At 42.9% G+C, this 19584-nt stretch overlaps 1 protein-coding gene across 3 annotated transcripts in view; it reads right to left on the bottom strand.

The window, feature by feature from the left end:
- Positions 1–19584, bottom strand: part of VCAN (versican) — a 128793-nt gene that overhangs the window by 99543 nt on the left and 9666 nt on the right. For all 3 annotated transcript variants that reach the window (XM_081881162.1, XM_081881164.1, XM_081881163.1), the window contains exon 2: positions 11423–11489. In XM_081881162.1, the coding sequence (XP_081737288.1) occupies positions 11423–11483 (61 nt within the window). In that variant the 5' untranslated portion in view covers positions 11484–11489. The remainder of the gene's footprint in view (positions 1–11422; positions 11490–19584) is intronic.

A 19584-nucleotide genomic window follows, 5' to 3' on the forward strand; every position in this document is an offset into this window, starting at 1 on the left:
CAGAAATGGGCATGTAGCCCAGGCCTGGCCTCCCCTGGAGCTCTGGGCCTGGTTAAAGCCAAATGTACCCACCCATCCCTTTGCTTGGGCCCAGCTGATACTGCACAGATTTAAGTTTGTTACAGAATAAACTTGTGGTGCACTCCAGTAATGTTAGACTGCAGCTCCCATCATCTCTGATCACTGGCCATGTTGGCTGTGGCTTGTGGGAGTTGTGATCCAAAAGATCTGGAAATTTGGTTCATGTACCAGGCTCTCATCCTGACCTTTTGCCAGGTCGAGGTTGGTTTTTATTCTAAAAAAACATGGTGCTGTTTTCTAGTGTATACAAGCAACCACTCTGGTTAGAACTATTGTATTGTTCTAACTTTGCACACTGCATTGCTAAGATTTGCTCAATGTTTATTGAGACTCAGCAAAGTAAAATTTTAAAAGAATACATAATCTGGTAATTCTAAGCAAGTGTCGGTTTATTTTTAACATTTATCTAGAGGAAACAGCCACATTCCCATTATTTCCAGAAAAAAACACTCCAGGCAACAAATCATTGCCTTTTAATTATTGCCTTTCCAATCTAGGGGCTTAACATATCACTGAAATAAAACATCCCACGGCATTTTATGGGAGAAGGGCCCAAAGAGGAAGTGAAAGCACGTGGATAGTCCCTGCTTGATTAAAGGACTTTTACAATGGTTTTATACATCTCCAGCTGCAAACACTTTACTGCAAAATGTTTCCATACAACAAAAGAATATCCTTAAGGGTAATGCTGGCTACTGTTCATCTAACCTGCCTGCAGCATGTCTGGAGACGAAACTTTACATTTGCTAACACTGAATGCCAACCCTTAATCCCTCATTAAGTTATTCAATGCGACTTGACAGCCCTGGATACAAAAGCGAACTTCGTCCTTCCTTCCTTAAAAGCCCATTCAAAATGAATTAATGTATTAATTCAAAACAATTGAGAAACGTAATATCTGTGAACTAGTGCTGGCCACCAACGGTGCAAAGCAAGAAATGAGCACTTCCGACACCTGTAAGTTATTTAGCTGTTTAGGAAACAGCATTTACTTGCATGTAGTAATAGCCAGGGATGTTTTATAAATGTTCATTTTATGTGTACGCTGAGAAATACAGAGTAGGTTGAGAAGATATTGCATACTAAGATACACAAACGAGAATAAAGAAAACAAAGCACACAGGGCTAAGAGCCATGATGGGAATCACAAGCTGTTGGGAATCCCAATTGGGGATAGTATTGTTGCATTCATTTTCCATATTCAACTGGTTGGCCTCTGTGAGAACAAGGTGCTGGAATCAGTGGCATAGCGTGGGCTGTTGCCCCAGGTGCAAATTTGTTAGAGGCACAAAACTTCTACACCCAGTGCTGCCTCAATACAGTGGCGTGTTTCCCTTGCTGGGCTTTGTTGAAAACGGCTTCTCCACGCGAACCAGGAAATGACCTCTCCAGACAACAGAACGACTCTTCTTTTCTTATCTCTGCGGCTGCAACCTTCTGAGTGACATGGATGCCATTAGCCATTGAATGTGCATGTGTACTTCCAATGCTTTATTTATTTTTAGGGAAAAGGGAGCTGGTATTCACCATGAAGTTGTTACAGTACGTGCCACACTTTTAATATTTTTTTGGGGGGGTGTCGGTACTGCATACTCTTGAGTACCCCAGAACAAAGCACTGCATGCACCCATCTTCAAATATCTGAAGGGCTGTCACATGGTAAATGGAGCAAACTTATTTTCTCCTGCTCTGTACAGTAGGACTTGAACCAATGGCTTCAAGTGACAAGAAAGGAGATTCCCACTAAACGTCAAGGAGAACTTGCTGACAGCAAGACCTATTTGACAGAGGAACGAACTCCCTAGGGAGGTGTTGGAGTCTACTTCATTGGAGGTTTTTAAGCAGAGGTTGGGTGGCCATCGGTCATGGACTTTTTATTTGTAATTCCTGCATTGCAGGGGGTTAGACCAGATGAGCCTCGGGGGTCCCCCTCTCAACGCTACAATTCTACGGCTCTATGAAAACACAACTATAACAAATTCAATAACCATCAGTTGCTATTTCATGATACACAGAATCAGTTATGTGAAGCAACAAGCTCATAGTACCCAATAGTAGAGCCATCCACAATGCATGATGAACAAGCCTTCTGTTCAATACAGAACAAAAAATGACAATGTAGCCATATATATATTCAACTATTCCATAATAGGCAGCCCAAGGTAGCTTTCCCTGGGAGTTCTTTCTGGTCTAGCTTTCAGATTTATCAACTCAAACCTGTAACTGGGAAGAATTGGGGAAGGGGGGGATAATGGAGTTGTGATTTTTTTTGCTCCTGTAGCAGTCCATGCTCCCAATTCAGGAATGATTTATTGCCCTGTCTGCTGAAGTATCCATTTTAATTGGCAGAGACTTCTAGAGATAGGATGTTTCAAAGCAAAATAAATTTGCCTAAACCATATGTTCAGCTTGGCACTGCCACCTCTCCTGAGAAATGGGGTGCCGGAAATAATGATGCATGTTTATATTTCGTGCAAATATTTGTTAAGGTCACTTATACACATTTAAAGTAAGTCTAGAGATGAATAAGAAAACCTTAACCAAATAGCATGAAATTGGCCAAATTAGTTTTCACCAGCACATCAGAAATCCTGCTTAACCTTTCAGAGGAAGAAAGAAAGAAATGGAAATACTAAGTGATAGTTCACATGTCCAAAAATGGGTAAAGGCTTTGCAAGGACATGTGCTCACTCTCACAAAACACAGCAGTGTCGAAAGATATGTAATAATGCAGTGTACACTAGGGTGGTCATTTATGCATCGCCACCAAATGAGGACACAGATTTGCATAATAGTTTCGTGTACATATTTATATGTCCTGCACAGATGCAAATTTAGATATAATTACCATAATTAAAATAGAAATATAATACATCTCACCATAGTGAGGAAGACTAACCAGGTGACCTGCATGCCTACTCATTCTGCTGGTCAGATGCTAACGGCTGATGGGCAACTCCAAAGTGCCTGCTCTTTCTTTTGAATGTTTTTAAATCTTTAAACCTGACAGACTGGGCAATGCTTCAAATTGGGGGCTGCCTCTGGCCAGCCCGGTGTACAGTGGTACCTCGCATTAAGAACTTAATTCGTTCCGGAGGTCCGTTCTTAACCTGAAACTGTTCTTAACCTGAGGTACCACTTTAGCTAATGGGGCCTCCCGCTGCCGCCGCGCCGATGCCACACGATTTCTGTTCCAATCCTGAAGCAAAGTTCTTAACCCGAGGTACTTTTTCTGGGTTAGAGGAGTCTGTAACCTGAAGCGTCTGTAACCTGAAGCATCTGTAACCTGAGGTACCACTGTATAGATATTTTCACTCAGATGTAAGTCTGCATCTTGCCAGGCAATGAATATCTATCTGAGCAAGATCAGGGCGACATCAAAAAGATTTCTAGGGGGGGGGGGAGCTTTCCCTAGCAGGGCGAGCAGAGTCAAGGAGAGGCGACCAAAGTCTGCAGAGTCAAGAATCTAAATCACAACACATGAGGAAGTGAGGGCTGCTGTTTCAGCAGAGGCTGAGACATAACAGCTACTTTCTGAAAGCTAGGTAAGTGCAAGCAGGCCACAGCTTCACAGTTCTGCAGCATTTATCATCATGCTGGAAGCACTACTGAGCCAAGTGGGAGAACATTAAAAAAAAAAAAATGTGCTAGAGGCTCAGGAAGAAAGACCCACCAGACAGCTGCTGGGAGGTAAGCTTGGAAAGCTGGCCAACAACTGCTGAGACTCCAGCTCAGAGCATGCCTGCAAGGAAACCTAAGAGAATTGTTCTGTCAGGTAGTAAATCAACGGTTTTATGCTGCTGAAAATCACTGCCCTGGAGACAGAGGCTGGGAACCTCCAAAAACTTGTCCCTGTAAAAGTGTCTTAGGAGAACAGTTCTTTGCAAGTAGACCTAATTCACTGGCGTCTGGACCACTTGAAGACACTGAGGAGCAGCTCCTCTAAGAGGAAAAGTTACAATGTTATGGGCTACTTAGATTAGAGGTAAGGACAACAGGACATGACAGAGGTGTATAAAACAAACCTCTCGGAATAGTGAAATGTAGGGTTATTCAAATAAGATGATTGACATAAGGAGCCAGGGCGGCTTCTGTCAATCAGTGATGTATCAGAAAAATCGGGGCTATTGGCAGGTGTGGGGTTGTGAATAGAAGAAACAAGGGGGGCCCCTAAGGCAGAAGCTGATGGGCAGGGTGGTGGTAGCAGCAACAACACACTCTTCCCCCGCCCTGCACCCCAGATGTTCCTCCTGAGCCCCCCAACATGGCTAGGCTCAGGCTGCATAAGTATTATATCATAAATAAATGCAGCAACAACAAAAAAGGAAGAGAGCAAAGCAGAAACTCCTAGAGGAGAGCAGAAAATCATAAGACACAGTGTACCTTATAGCAAAATTCACTTCTTTGAGATATGGACCCATATCTTCAGCCTTCTAGCAAGAGCAGGCAGCTAGACACAACACATAGTAGTGTGGATTATGTTTGTTCTGCCTACTGATACAAAATAAAATAATCAGAGATACTATTGACATTGAGGTGGGGGGCATTCCATTTGCAGATTAGCGACTAGGGTATCTTATAGACTGCCTCTCCTGGTACAGACCAAGCAAATCATTATGATCTTCCAAGAGGACCCTGCTTGTTGTTCCACCACTAGCAGAATGTCAGTTAGTGACAATAAGGAAGCAAGTCCTCTTGGTGATAACACATACCTTCTGGAATGTACCCTCCAAAGTAATTCATGAGGCAGACAGTAAAGACCTTTACATCATAGAGTTGGAAGGGACCACAAGGGTCATCTAGTTCCTGAAATTCAGGAATCTTTTGCCCAAACCAACAACTCCAGGATTAAGCCTTATGCTCTACTAACTGAACTATTAAACTCATGCTTACACAAGCTCATGCTTACACAAGCTATCCTGGACTGTTACTTTTTATTTTTGGTTAAGTACTCTTACTCAGTTTTATTTCTCATACAACACTGTTTTGTTTTTGTTTAGTTTCTGGAAAATTTTATTGAATGTTGTTTCTGAATGTATACATTTTTAAATGTAAACCAATTACAGCAGTCTCCAAAATCAGAAGGGCTGTCAGCCAGAGATGGAGCAGCCTTGAGCCCCATCGGTGCCATACATTTAAAGCACTTTAAAAAGTCATGCCTTCACACACACACACACCCCAAAAAATCGTGGGAACTGTAGTTTGTTGAGGTGCTGAGAGTTGTTAGGAGATCCCTACTCATCTCATAGAAATGCAATGCTTAGAGTTTCTTGATTAAAAGAAAAGGGTTGATCATTAAACCACTTTGTGAATTGTAGCTCTGTGAGAGGAAAAGGGGGCTCCGAACAGCACTCTTACCAAACTAGCACTGTTGTCATACCCTCCGACATTTCTCTGATGAAAATAGGGACATCACATTCCATAATGATAATTTTACTATTTATACCCCCACACATCTTACTGGGTTGCCCCAGCCATTCTTTGCAGCTTCCAACATATATAAAAACATAATAAAACATTAAACAAGCTTCCCTATAGAGGATTTCCTTCAGACAGCTAGGGGGGTGGATAACTCCATACCCTCCAGATGAAAATAAGGACATCCTAAGGAAAAGTGAAACATTCTGGGATCAAATCAGAAACCAGGATGGCCTCTCTAAATCAGGGACATCCCTGGAAAAAAGGGACACTTAGAGGGTCTGTGTTGTATAGCCTGGCAAATATAAGGTTCTACACCAACCCCCTCTGTCTTTATCTATGAATTCCGTTCCATCACTGAGGGAGCCTAAGGATCCCACTCTTTAGTTAATGTGCACAAAACATATTGCAAAACAATCACCTCTTGAACATGTGGTAATAGTCTTCCACCCAGAGAGCTAATGCATTCAGTTGCTAGGCAGTTATAAGAACTGTTGAGCTGTTTAATTAATTTAAAGGGAGGTAGTTATAGGCAGGGATCCCAGAGAAGCTATAAATTCTGTATCCCACCTCCTGGAGCTCACAGTCACATTTTTTCCCTCTACACTGAATAAAATCTCTTCTCCTTTTTGACCTCAATCAGAATCATAGCCTTCCCTTATTCAAAGGACTCAGACCTCTGAGTTAAAAATCTGTGCTGTTAAACCTCATCTTGTTTTCCATTGCAAAAAATTGTCTTTTTTTTTTTTTTAAGATGCTCAGCACTTGAGAGGCAACAAAGACTTTTGCTATGACCATAATACCAACACCCTTCATCTCTGCAGAACTTTGTCTCTGAAGCATGTATCTATGTGTTAAGGTTTTAGTCTTATTATAAGTTATTGTACGTTTAAGTTAAGTCTGCTGCAACTGGATTTCTTGTGGGCAGTGCCAATCCTGTACAGTGGTACCTCGGGTTAAGTACTTAATTAGTTCCAGAGGTCCATTCTTAACCTGAAACTGTTCTTAACCTGAAGCACCACTTTAGCTAATGGGGCCTCCTGCTGCTGCCGTGCCACTGGAGCACGATTTCTGTTCTCATCCTGAAGCAAAGTACTTAACCCGAGGTAATATTTCTGGGTTAGTGGAGTCTGTAACCTGAAGCGTATGTAACCTGAAGTGTATGTAACCCGAGGTACCACTGTATGTATTGGATTTGTGACCATTTTGCTTATTTGCCTTCAGTAGCAGTAAAGCGCTACTGGATGAGATACAATTGCCTCTGGTCTATTTTGGTAGATCCTGCAATGTGTTTAAGTTTTTACTCTGCTAACTATATGTTGGTTTTTATCTCTGGATAAATATGTGTAGAATTTATGACCATATTGTTAACTATAATAAATATAAATCTTTAATCTGAGCAACCCCCAGCCCCATGATCAGCTATGAAGGCACAGATCCATATGTGCTTGTTATTCTATAGCCAAAATAGAAAAACCTTAGAGAAAAACCTTCCACAAATTAATTATTCCAGGATATTGCGATGCCAGCTTGTAACCCAAAGATCCGCCCATGTCTCTTGAACAGCCTCATAACTCCCAAAAGGGAGTACATGGAAGGCACTATACTTGTATGTAGATTATCATGTTTGAGAACTATTCATCAGTGCTTTGTGGTCCAAATACACTCTAAGCACTATCACAAAATTCAGATAAGTGTAAGCTCTGAAGGCTATCTATGTTTCAATGAGCACATTAGCCCAGCAGATTAGATTCAGGCCACTTTATATCAGAATTCACAAATTCTCCAAGCATTCCTAATCACGTCTAATAAACCATTGAGAGGTATATTTTGGGTGAGTTTACATAGTAGTGTTTAAAGTCATTTAAACTAGTCTTCATTGCCCCATATTTTGATACGAAATTCCATAAATCAGTTGCACTTTGGGTGAAGAAATACAGGTTCCTTGAGCGAAGTAGTAAATGAAGCAGGAAGTCGCTGAAAGCAATCTTGGCTTCCAGGTGACAGTTCACATCATACAATACATATGCATGCAATCATCAACGGTGATGATTTACATATGGATGACCAGGACAACATTTGGAAAGGGCAACAGAAAGACCAACCAACTTATAGTTTCAGACTACATACAGGTTTTCTACAGAAGAGGCTATTCTATTCTATAGTATCTACAACAAATGTTTTTGAAACACACAGCTTCCCTCAATTTTTGCAATTCAGTTTTGAATATATAGCAAAGAACAGCCCCTTAACTACTATGTGAACCTCTTCTTCCCCTGTCCAACACACACACACCCCTTAGGTACACATAATGGGGTCACCAGCTATTACCAACATGGAAGTGCCTTCTGTGCAGGACTTTCATCAGATGTAAATCAGCCATTAGGATCACCTGGTCAACGTATATAGATTGCGAGAGCAGATCTGCAGAAATATCCAGGTCTACCAGCAGAAACGTGCATGAGGCTTTGACAATGAAGGTAATAAATTGAATTCTAACAAAAACCTTTCTGTTCCGCCAGATGGCTTGTGGTCTGAGTTCAGTACAGTAAAGAGAGGGAGGATGTAAACCAGGCATGGTGAAGGATTAGTTACTGTTCAGGCTCCGGCTGTAAATCATGTGAAACTAGGCAAATGTACATTCCATCTGCAGCAATAATATTTAAGAGGGCACATGCATCTGAATGTAGTAGCATGAAACACCCACAAACACATCAATACATGCTTCTTGTTAATACTCACTGGCCCTTTCGAAACAAATACCATAGAGCTAGAGGCAATAGCCATTCCACCCCTGAGGCATCTACAAATCTCTTGACCAGGGCCAGCCCAAGACATTCTGACACCTGAGGCAAACCACAAAATGGCACCACTGCGCCAAGGGAAAGGGGGCAGGTGAAGATTTACAAAAGGAACAAGTTGGGAATGAGTATATGCAATCTGCAACAAAGGGAAGCCAAGGTTGCATTCAGCGACTTGCTGCCACGTGTACTACTTCGCTCAAATCAACCTTACCTGATGGTGGGAATCAAAGCAAAGGAAAGGGTCGGGGGAGGGGGGACTGTGGAAGGTGGAGTGGGGTAGAAATTGAAGGGGAGCAGAAAAGGGGACAACAGAAAAGGGGAAAATAACAGCATTCCCTTTAAATTAGGTGAGGTGTAAGAGGCATACGTTAGCTGCTGCCTTAGATGAAATGGAGAAATCATGGAGTGTTGAGGCAGCTTCTAGGCACAGTATTGATATTTTGTGGTTATGACCCTTCCAACTCCACAATTCTGTGATTCTATGATGATGCCATGAGAGGAAAAGGGAGAGGTGTAGGAGGAGGCTATATCTGGATAGTCTTTCCTCCCCCATATGAAAGTTTTGGGGCAAAACTCAGCAATTTTGAGCCTCTGAAATGAGGCTCTCAAACAGATAATGTGGCACCGCTGCCTCGCTTGCCAGTTGCTCCCAAAAAGAAATTAAAGCAGCCATCACAAATGCTTAACTATGGTTGAATGCAAATGAGCAGTGTTCTAGTACATACTGCTCAAAAGTCCCTCTGTTTGCTCTTCCACCACTCCCGGACGTGCTGCACTGGGAGCAACAAACCACAATGCTTGGCATCCAAGCCCAGGCTTGTGCTTAGTTTCCCCCAAATGAACCACAAGCAGCAGGCCAAGAACAAACCCTGGCTACCACTTGTGCTTTGTTTGGAGAGAAACAAACCATTAGTCTGGGTTTGAATGACAAGGGAAGCCAAGGCTTGCGGTTTGTTGCTCCCAGCATGGCCTGTGAGCAAAGTGAAGAGGGGACTTTTGAGCAGTATGTCCCAGGACATGACCCATTCACAAGAAACCCTGATTAAAGATGCAATTGCTTAATTGTTTATCATGGTGTGGAAACCAGGCCAGTGATGAAAACCATTGATAAAATTACAACAGCAGTCGTCCTACAAAGAGCCTTATTATTTTCAATATAAATGTATTTTTGTTGTCGTAATTGAAATGGTAAATGGTATTTGCACATTTCAGGGGAAATGTGGCAGGGAGGCTTTAAGAAAAACTGGGTTTTAATATGGAAAAATATGAAAGTGTAAGGCAGGTCAATTAATTTTGATTTTATACATTCTTTTTCCTGTTAGGGGATTACACCCAGTTGCAAATATTTAAATTATGCCTCCATTCACGTCACACATACATTTAGCTTGCTATTAAAGGTACCACCTTAGCAACAGACAGGGCAAATCATGATGGAAATCTCCACCTCAGTGGAACATATAGCCCATAAAAGTCTGCCAATGGTTAATCCACAAACCAGTTGAACCAACTGAAGCAACGTAAGGTACAGCATTCTTTACATAGAAAACACTTCTGTGTGGGAATCACCATGCAATCTCTGTGTAGATGGTCACATGTGAATAATCATGTAGCAATGTGCATGTGTGAGATCAAAAGTTGTACTTCTTTCCATACAGCAATATTGTAACATCTGAAGTCACCATAATCCAGTCTGAGATTAGGCTGGAATCCTATGCTTATTTACCAGGTATTGTCCTGTTGGAACCCAGTGGGAAACGCTTTGTACTGTAAATCTAGGTGTTCTGGTTTAGCTACAATCAACTATTAATGCAATACAGTGGTACCTCAGGTTACATACGCTTCAGGTTACATACGCTTCAGGTTACAGACTCCACTAACCCAGAAATATTACCTCGGGTTAAGAACTTTGCTTCAGGATGAGAACAGAAATCGTGCTCCAGCGGCACAGCAGCAGCAAGAGGCCCCATTAGCTAAAGTGGTGCTTCAGGTTAAGAACAGTTTCAGGTTAAGTACGGACCTCCGGAAAGAATTAAGTACTTAACCTGAGGTACCACTGTATTAGGTTTGCCAACGGACCAGAAGATAACAGGCCTGGTTGATGTGTGTGACGTGCAAAAGTTGGCATATAATAAAGATAACCATTGTCTCATTTCACAATGGCTGCACAACAAGCTGTTCTTATAGGCACAGCAGCAGTGGGTAGCTAAATAATTGACAAACAACTAAAGTAAGCTAGCACCCCCTCTATAGGCCTGGCATAGGCAAACTCGGCCCTCCAGATGTTTTGGGACTACAACTCCCATCATCCCTAGCTAACAGGACCAGTGGCCATTCTGGATGGAGCTGGTGGAGGTTAGAGTCCAACAACATTCTGAGGGCACCATGTTGTCTGCTGCTGGTCTACAGTGACTGACAACGACTTCACAAGGTTTCAGAAAATAGTCCTTCCTAGCCCCACTTGGAGGAATTTAGGAACATCTACATGCAAAGCATGTACTCTACCACTCAAGAACAACATAGGAACATAGGAAACAGACCCATTGGTCCTTCTAGCTTGGTACTGACTGGCACTGGGCCTCCAAGGTTTGCTGCAGGATTGTCTCCCAGTCCTACCTTGAGAAACTAGGGATTAACTTGGGACTTTATTCAGCTCCCATTCAGAATATTAACTAGCAGTTACATGAGGAACAGAGTGCTCTCTCCCCAGCTGATTCCCCCTGGGAATATAATCTGAGAAGAGCACTGTCATCTCTGTTTCCAACAGGAACTCTTGAACCTTTGCTAGCTCTTGCATGGTGCTGAGATGCTTCTTTCCCCCAACATCGTAGGTTGATAACGGCACAAGCTTTTACTCCTTAGTTATTTTCATTGTCAAGCAGCGGGGAAGAAGTGGCAATCCTAAATAAATAAATATACAGAGATTTTCCTTCATTTCTGTGTAACTAGGAGCCATCAAGGCAGAGGAACTGCACACACAAATGCACATTAAAGTTATGGAGGTCAGACTAATTGCTTCAGAATAATTGCCATATTCCCACTGCCAAAAAACATCAGGACAATGTCTCCAATTCTCACAGAAGCCAACTTCAGCAAATATTCCTGGTCCACAATGTCCTTACCTTTGTGAAGTGCACCTGTTATGGCTAAGGTCCAACACATCCATAAGAGATTTTTTAACATCCTGACCTACAAAAAATGAAAACACAAAATAAATTAAATGTACTCTGCTGTGGTCTTATAAAAGCTTCTAAGTAAATACTTGATCTGGTAATTATATATATTTATCAATTACAGGCTATTTCGTTGTCTTTATTCTAGCTCTTTAGACAAGTGGTTCTATCCAGTGGTGCCTTTCCATCCTAGTCACACAGACTGCAAGTGACAAGCGCCATTAACATAGGTGTTTCCCCATAACCACATACGAGGAATCTCTCTTCTCTCATTATGCCTGCTATGGCTGATGTGTGTATAACCTAAACAAAAAAGTTGAATGGTGCTTCAATACATATGGAATAATTGACAGTTTCATTTATTAATCAGTTACGGTAAGTCATATTATTGAGATTGATTAGTTGTGATTAATTAATATCCTTTAATTGGGGGACAGCCCTCTGCCATTTTTTGCTTCAGGTGCTCTAAGTCACCATGTGTCAAGGGTGGTGAAACCCAGACTAGTTCTTTCTTTCATGCTATACATTTAAATCACTTATATAGCACACGGCTTCCCCCAGAGAATCCTGGGAGCTGTAGGTTATGCTTCACAGAGCTGCACTTCTCAGTGCTCTTAACAAACTACAGTTCCCAGAATTCTCTGGGGGAAGCCGTGTGTCCAATACCTTCTGACACCCTCCAATAAAGGCGAAGGTTCTCCCTTCAAATAGTACTTAGCAGTGGAAACTCATACTCCACCAACAAAGCACCTTATAAACTGTGGCTAAATATAGTTTTGTGCTTAGTCCACTACTGAGGATTCCCTGCTACTTGCCCTTCTTCTGGACCTTGCCTAAACACTTTCTTTTTTCCATCTCACCACTTCCTTTTTTTCCCTTACTCCACAAAAAGAGCATACTTTATTTTGAAATTTCTATACTACAGAGAAAATGAGAGAAGCCTGATACCTAAAAACCCAACAACAACAACAACAGCCAGACCATAGTCACATTCTGAAACCAGCTTTGTTGGTTTATGTACATCAGAGGTGGAGAAGCTGTAGCCTACTAGATGCTGCTGTAGCCTACTAGATGCTCCCATCATCCTGGACCACTTGCCATGCTGCGTGGGGCTGACAAAACTTTATAAGTCCAACCAAATCTGGAGGTGTACAGGTTCCTCCCCTTCAGCTCAATTTAGATGGCCAGATCAGGAGAGGCAGAGAAAAGGACAGCGAAAACATGATAAGGAATATAATAAGAAAGGAATTACCGTATTTTTCGCCCTATAGGACGCACTTTTTCCCCTCCAAAAATGAAGGGGAAATGTGTGTGCGTCCTATGGGGCGAATGCAGGCTTTCGGTGAAGCCTGGAGAGCGAGAGGGGTCGGTGCACACCGACCCCTCTCGCTCTCCAGGCTTTGCGGACCTCTCCGCAAGCAGCGGGAGCGCTCCCGCTGCTTGCGGAGAGTTGCTTGCATGCTGAAGCCTGCGCACGCTGAGCTCAGCGCGTCCAGGATTCGCGGACCTCTCAGCAAGCAGCGGGAGCCAGCGCTGGGCTCCCACAGCTTGCAGAGAGCTGTCTGCTTGGGGGCTGGGGTCGGGGGAAGCTCGGGCAGGCCTCCCGCGCCTGGGGGGGAAATAATTTTTTCCCTTTATTTCCCCCCCCCCCCAAAAAAAACTAGGTGCGCCTTATGGGACGGTACGTCCTATCGGGCGAAAAATACGGTAGTTAAGACGATCAGTTTCTTTCTCTCTCTTTCTCTTGGAGTTTAGCAACAACAATGAAGCAGAGGAAGAGCATGATGGTGTTTCCAGAAAACATTTCCTTCACATTCACTGCTGAGCTTAGATTTCCACTATAACATGATCAGAACTGCAGGAAACAAATCACCCACATTCATCACTGTCACGTAGTATTAGTAATGCAGTGGTAGTTAGTTTGAGTTAAGGGAGGCCTGCAAACCCAAGGGATTCCTAAAACAAAGGACCTGGTGGTACACAACTAAATTTCTCCTAATTAATAATTTTTCTGACACTGGAATTTCGATAGTTGAGCCAATTAGCTGCCCTTCCTGCTATCTTCACTCTCCTGCGAGTCAATCCAAATGCAATTCCTCCCTGTGGGAACAAGTCTTGATGTGTGTCTCTCTAAATTCTGTATGGCTTTGCCAAAACATGACACTTTGATCACTCTTTTAAGTTTTGGGGTGTTAGATCTATATGGGGGAATGGGCTATTCCTTTTGTTGTTGTTTTTTGTTTTTTGGTTTTTTTGCTACGGTAATCCACAAGGGCAAGTTTCATGTTGGAGAGAAGTAGCTATGTATACTATTCTGCAGTTTTTAATGGAATGGGTATGGACAGAGACTGGAAAACCAGGAGTTAGGGCTTGGGAGGCATAAATCTCTGGTCCATAGTAAATGGAGCCCAAATGTTAATCTCAGAACAAAAAATGCATATAATTCAGAGTACTAAGTTGCTGCTGAAGAAGTTCCAAGTTCATGTTTCTTTCCAAATTTCCTTTACCTCTTCTCCGTCCCAACTTCACACCATTGGTTGTCTCTGGCAGGGATGAAAAGGACAAAGACTTTTTTTGTTCTAATGCTGTAAGAATTCCTTGTCACCAGAGCTAACACCAAGACAACAAATAAAATTGACTGCAAGACACAGCATGGCATTCAGTGTTGCATGCCAGAGTTATTTAGATCAACACCAGCCCCCACCCCTATTTTGATCCTTGACCCATGCTTATACACAGGCATTCCCCCAAACAGGGGTGTCTAACAACAAATCCTCCCTTTGGTGGATCAGTACCAGTACCATACCCTCCAACATTCCTCAGATGAAAATGGGACATTTCTCACTCCCCAACCCCAATTTTTCGTCCCCACGCCCCGCAGAACATTTCCTTTCAGAAGAAGGGTGATTGCTAACACCACCAAACCAATGGGACACAGCACACAGGCCCACCACCTCCATTATTTGATAGATTTACAAAAAGAAAAACACACACTAATAAATAAATTTTAGAAAGGGGCAAGACTGGGCACAGATAAACAAAGCATTTTTTAAAAAAGCATCAGAACTCCTTCTGCTCTGCTCTGCTCTGCTCTGCTCTGCTCCCCCTTTCTTCCCACCCAGGGCAACCTTGCCCTCTGCCTGCCCCTCAGAGCCGGCAAGTCACACAAAGCTGGGTCTTGATGGTGGCAGCCTCTCCTCCTCTTTGCCCACCTCCAGCAGCTGCTACAAACTGCCCCAGGGAGGAGGCTGGCAGTGGCAGCCATGGAGAGGCCACGGATGCTCCTTTGTAGCCACTGCAACCACTGCTTGGGACAAGCTCCATCTCCTCCTCCTCCTTGAGCTCAGCACCAGGAGGGAAAATAGGGACATTCTGGGATCAAATCAGAAGCCAGGATGTCTTCTGCAATTCCAGGACAATCCTTCAGAGATCAGAACACTTGGAGGGTATGCAGTACAAGGGGTTAATGTTGAAACTGTGGAATTGTGAAACACCCCTCTATAGCAGCTGGCAGAAATGATCTTCTTCATATGGAAACCAAGGTGAAAAGCCTGGGGCACGATCTCTGAAAAAACTATGGTTCCAGTTGACCAACCTGTATCCTCAGTTGGATACTCAGTTACTCTAATTGGATGTAACGCATTGCCTTTCATTGCAGTAGCACCCAAAGTAACTGGTTTTTTAATTATATTCCTAGCCATATACTGGGAGAACAAATGCACCATACAGTGGTACCTCGGGTTACATACGCTTCAGGTTACATACCCTTCAGGTTACAGACTCCGCTAACCCAGAAATAGTACCTTGGGTTAAGAACTTTGCTTCAGGATGAGAACAGAAATCGTACTCCGGCAGCGCAGTGGCAGCAGGAGGCCCCATTAGCTAAAGTGGTACCTCAGGTTAAGAACAGTTTCAGGTTAAGAACGGACCTCCGGAACGAATTAAGTACTTAACCCGAGGTACCACTGTATTTGAGTCTACTTTTTAACCAGGTGCCCGTAAGCCCTTTGGACAAAATGGTAGGCTCTTGTTGCAGCTGGAAGAGAAGATGGCAGTCTGTATTTCAACCCCAGTTTTCACTCAGGAGTCTTTCTCTCATCTTTCTTTTAAAGGATACAATTTCCTGTTTTCACACGGTTGCTCTCACCCTTAACACATTTATTACGTGTTCCAGCTTGAAGAAAGCCAAAGCCTTAGGTAAAGTCAGCATCATTTTTAAGATAATGTGAATAAAAATCACAAGGCATAGCTATACATTTTTAATATGGGTGGGGGTTTTTTTTAAAAAAAAAGTCAAACCACCACTCCAGTTCATTAGCAGATAATAAGAAAACTTCAAATGTTCAGAATGACTTGGGAATCTAACCTCAGAGGGTGAATTTTTATTAATCCTGTGTAATATTAGCCAGCCGATTTCAGTAGCAGCACAATACATTCAGTGAGAAGGCATATTAAAAAAAGAATACTCCTGGGGTACTTCCCTCCTATTCAGGTGAATAGGCTGCGGCTGACCCAGCTTATTTCTAGGTCATTTGGAAGCAACCCAACCAGAATGAGGCAACAACATGCTGCATTCTCTCACCCCTCTTCAACATATTGCCCTGCCAGTGGAGTTGGATGGACCCTGAACACACAGAATGCATGTGAAACCTTTTTAAAGTGACCTAATTTTGATAGACAGATACAGGGCCTGTCCACCCATTAGGCAGGGTGAGGCTGCTTCTTCAGGCAGCAGGTGTTCCCAAGGCAGCACTTCTATGGTCAATCTTCAGGGAACATGCACCAGTGGACAGAAGCATTCAAGCATCTCCAGTAAGTGGAGAAGTTTGTGGAGAGTCCTTAGGGCCAGACAGAACTGTGTTTGGCCCCAAGACCTGATTTAGACCCATTTCAAGGCACCTTCCGGTCAGGGTTAAGGACTGAGGCTGCCTTAGTTGATTATGTCTTTCACTGAACAAGAGGAAAGGATGGCTATGATCCATTTGATTCTCTTGGCTCTCGTGCTGAGGATCACTCATGCTGACATTCACACGTTGAATGTCACTGTAAGCCATGGTTTGCATGTCACAGCAACAAACTGTGAATGAGCAGCATGCTTATGCACATTCTTCAGTCACCCTCCTTTCACTCTGCCCTGTCTACAGCTGCAAGAAACAAGCCACAAGACTTGCCTTAGTGTTGCATGTGAAATGGTGCTCATGGTTTCCCACAAAATGAAAGCAGCAAGCCAAGAACAAAGCTTAAAGCAGGAGTGGCTGAGCAGCATGCGCTAGCATGTTGCTCGATCATGGTAAGCCATAAACTATGGCTTTTCATGTCATGTGGCTATGGCTCATTATGAATGCACACTTTGGGGGGGGGGTCTACAAGTTGGAAAAGTAATGTGTGAGGCAGCCTCCAATGAGTAGATGAGCAACCATCTGCATAGCTCTGAGAGAGCATGCTGCAATTTCAATCTCTTATCAAGCCAGTGTGTGCACAAGTAATCTGAGAAAAAAGAGATTCAAGGAGATGCTTCTTGGATGGAAACATGTCTGAGCTTGGAGCACTTGCAATGAAAAATGAATAGGAATAGAGTCTGTTAAGAGCTGTGACTTTCCCCATCCTTACGTTGCTTGTCAGAACTGTTTATTCCTTGATGGAAGGAAGTTTTGCCTGTCCCCTGCTCCTTCCTCCATTTTTCAAAGTCTTCTTGTTGTGATCAAAGATGTAATAAACCCTTGCTCCTTGGGCCGCAGAGTCTATCAGAGGCTTGTCTCTTCCTGTTCATCTGCTGTTGCTGCTGTGAAAGAGCCCTGGGGATCTCTATTCACTTAGAAGAGTCTTATTCCTTTTTTCAGACACAAAATTTGCAGAGATTCTAATCTAATCCTCCCCAAAATAGACATGCAGATGTTGTTCCTTCTGGTTTAATTAATGGATAAATCCTACCCCAAGTATTTTATGTGAACTGAAGTACCGCAACAAGATTGTAGAAAAAGTACAACAGGAAACAACCTCTACTGCTAGATTTGCTGAATCTACTTCAAATAACTACATTCATTCAAGCAGAAGGCTATAGCACTGTTTACTTTGATGCTTATATCAGGGTAGTTTTGCCTTCCCATTTCCTGTTTCCAAAGGTTGGTGTCATTTTATTCATTCAGTTTGTTTAATTTACATCCCATCTTTCCTCCAAGGAGTTCAAAGTAGCATACATAATTCTACTCCTCCCCAGGTTATCCTCACAACAAACCTGTGAGTTAGGCAAGGCTGAGACTGACTGACCAGTGAGTTTCATGGCAGTTTGGGGATTCAAACCCTGGTCTCCCAGGTCCTAGTCCAACAACCTAACCGCTACACCACACTGGCAGCTAGACTTGCTCACTAGTGACTATGCATAGGATTGTAGTCTTGGTCTTTGAGAAGCCATGGTACTCTGGTATGTTACTTGTTTTTAGTGAAGTTGAAAAGCCCAAGTTGCGGCATGGCCTATCGATGGGCATAGACCCCAAGTGAGCATTTCCTTACTATGCCCAGCTAACAAGCTATGATGGAAATTATTGCAGCAGCCCTAACATATACTGTACTTGCACTTTGTATTGTTCACTATCAACTCATCTCCCATCTTTTGAAACTCTCCGCTGGACCGTTAATTGCTGAACACTGATTAGTTTCACCATAAACGCTGCTGCTTAAATATTCTCCTCTTGGTTTAATTAACTTTGCCAGTTTCACCACATTACTGCCAGTTGATTAATTGCTCTGTTGCTCACAGTTGGTTAATTTTGGCCAAATTCAATTAATCACAGTCTCTTGATGAGCTCATTATCGCTTGCTATGGACTGGCTGCCAGAACCTCAAAACTACTGACTCCTCCAAGGCACGCTTTGGTCCTTGCTTCTGTCTCTTCACACCATACTTAAAGTGTTCCCATACTCTGAAAACTTCTGAAAGGTTTGTGTCACACGGAAGAAGCCAAGGAGTGTCACACAGATCTACATACAGAGCAGAAGCCTGCATAATTTCTATCTCACCAAGCAAAAAAAAAAAAAAAAAGAGCCCACCAGCCATGTGTGGAGCCAACCACTGTCAACCTTCTGTTTTTGCTGCTTGACAAGAGCTGCAGAAATGAGTTACTGGCAGGCCTGATAGGCTGCGCTCAAATTATTGGGTTACATCTTGTGCAGATTTGATGTGTGGGTGTCGGGAAGTCAAGCCCTAGATATCCATTCTCCCCATCGCATATATATACAGTCATGTGAGGGAGGGGGAAGTGTGTATGGACCCTGGTTAGCTCAGTTGGTTAGAAGGTAGTTCTGATAATGCCAAGGTTTCAAGTTCGATCCCCATATGGGACAGCTGCATATTCCTGCACTTTAGCGGGTTGGACTAGAGGATCCTCAAGGTCCTTCCAACTCTACAATTCTATGATTCTATGGACTCACTGGCCTGTCTCCTCTTGCAGGTCCCTGTCACCTGCACACGCTCACAAAAACACACAAAACACTGATATTCCAGGGTTCTTAATTAGACAGAGAGTGCATTCAGACATGGGCATTATTGCATTAGTTTTCCTACTTACAATGCTAGTGCTTCTATACCAGTTTCTAATGTTCCTTTTACACTGCATTACCCAATGTGTTAAGGAACTGTGGCTTTTTCATCAACATACTGTACTGCCATGTCATGCTGAATTTCAGTGGGTGTGTTGTGACACAACAGTTAACATCACTGGACATGTTGCCACCCATTACACACATGTGGGCTTCTGTTTCCCTGTGAAAATGTCAGGAAAGAACTGTAGTCAAGAATATTACCCCAGATTTCATCACATGGCACTATCCATGGAAAACCATAGGAAAATTACAACACAAAGCTCCCACGATTTTCTAGGTTAACGAGGTTGCAAATGGATTTTTTCTGGAAGCAATTAAAATAGAATGAGTGCTTAACTTCCATTGAATCCCGATTTTCAGAAGTTGCTTTTGCAACATGTGAAAGAGCACATAAAACACAGAAATTATCCAATAAGGAAATTGAGAATACAGAATAAAGTGTCGTCTGAATGCAGCCAGAGACTCTGCACAACTAAAGCAAGGAAACATTCAGTCACAGATGGATCTAGCTGC

Source organism: Podarcis erhardii (genome assembly GCF_964252035.2).
Source record: "Podarcis erhardii genome assembly, chromosome: 11".
In the NCBI taxonomy this organism is placed as follows: domain Eukaryota; kingdom Metazoa; phylum Chordata; class Lepidosauria; order Squamata; family Lacertidae; genus Podarcis; species Podarcis erhardii.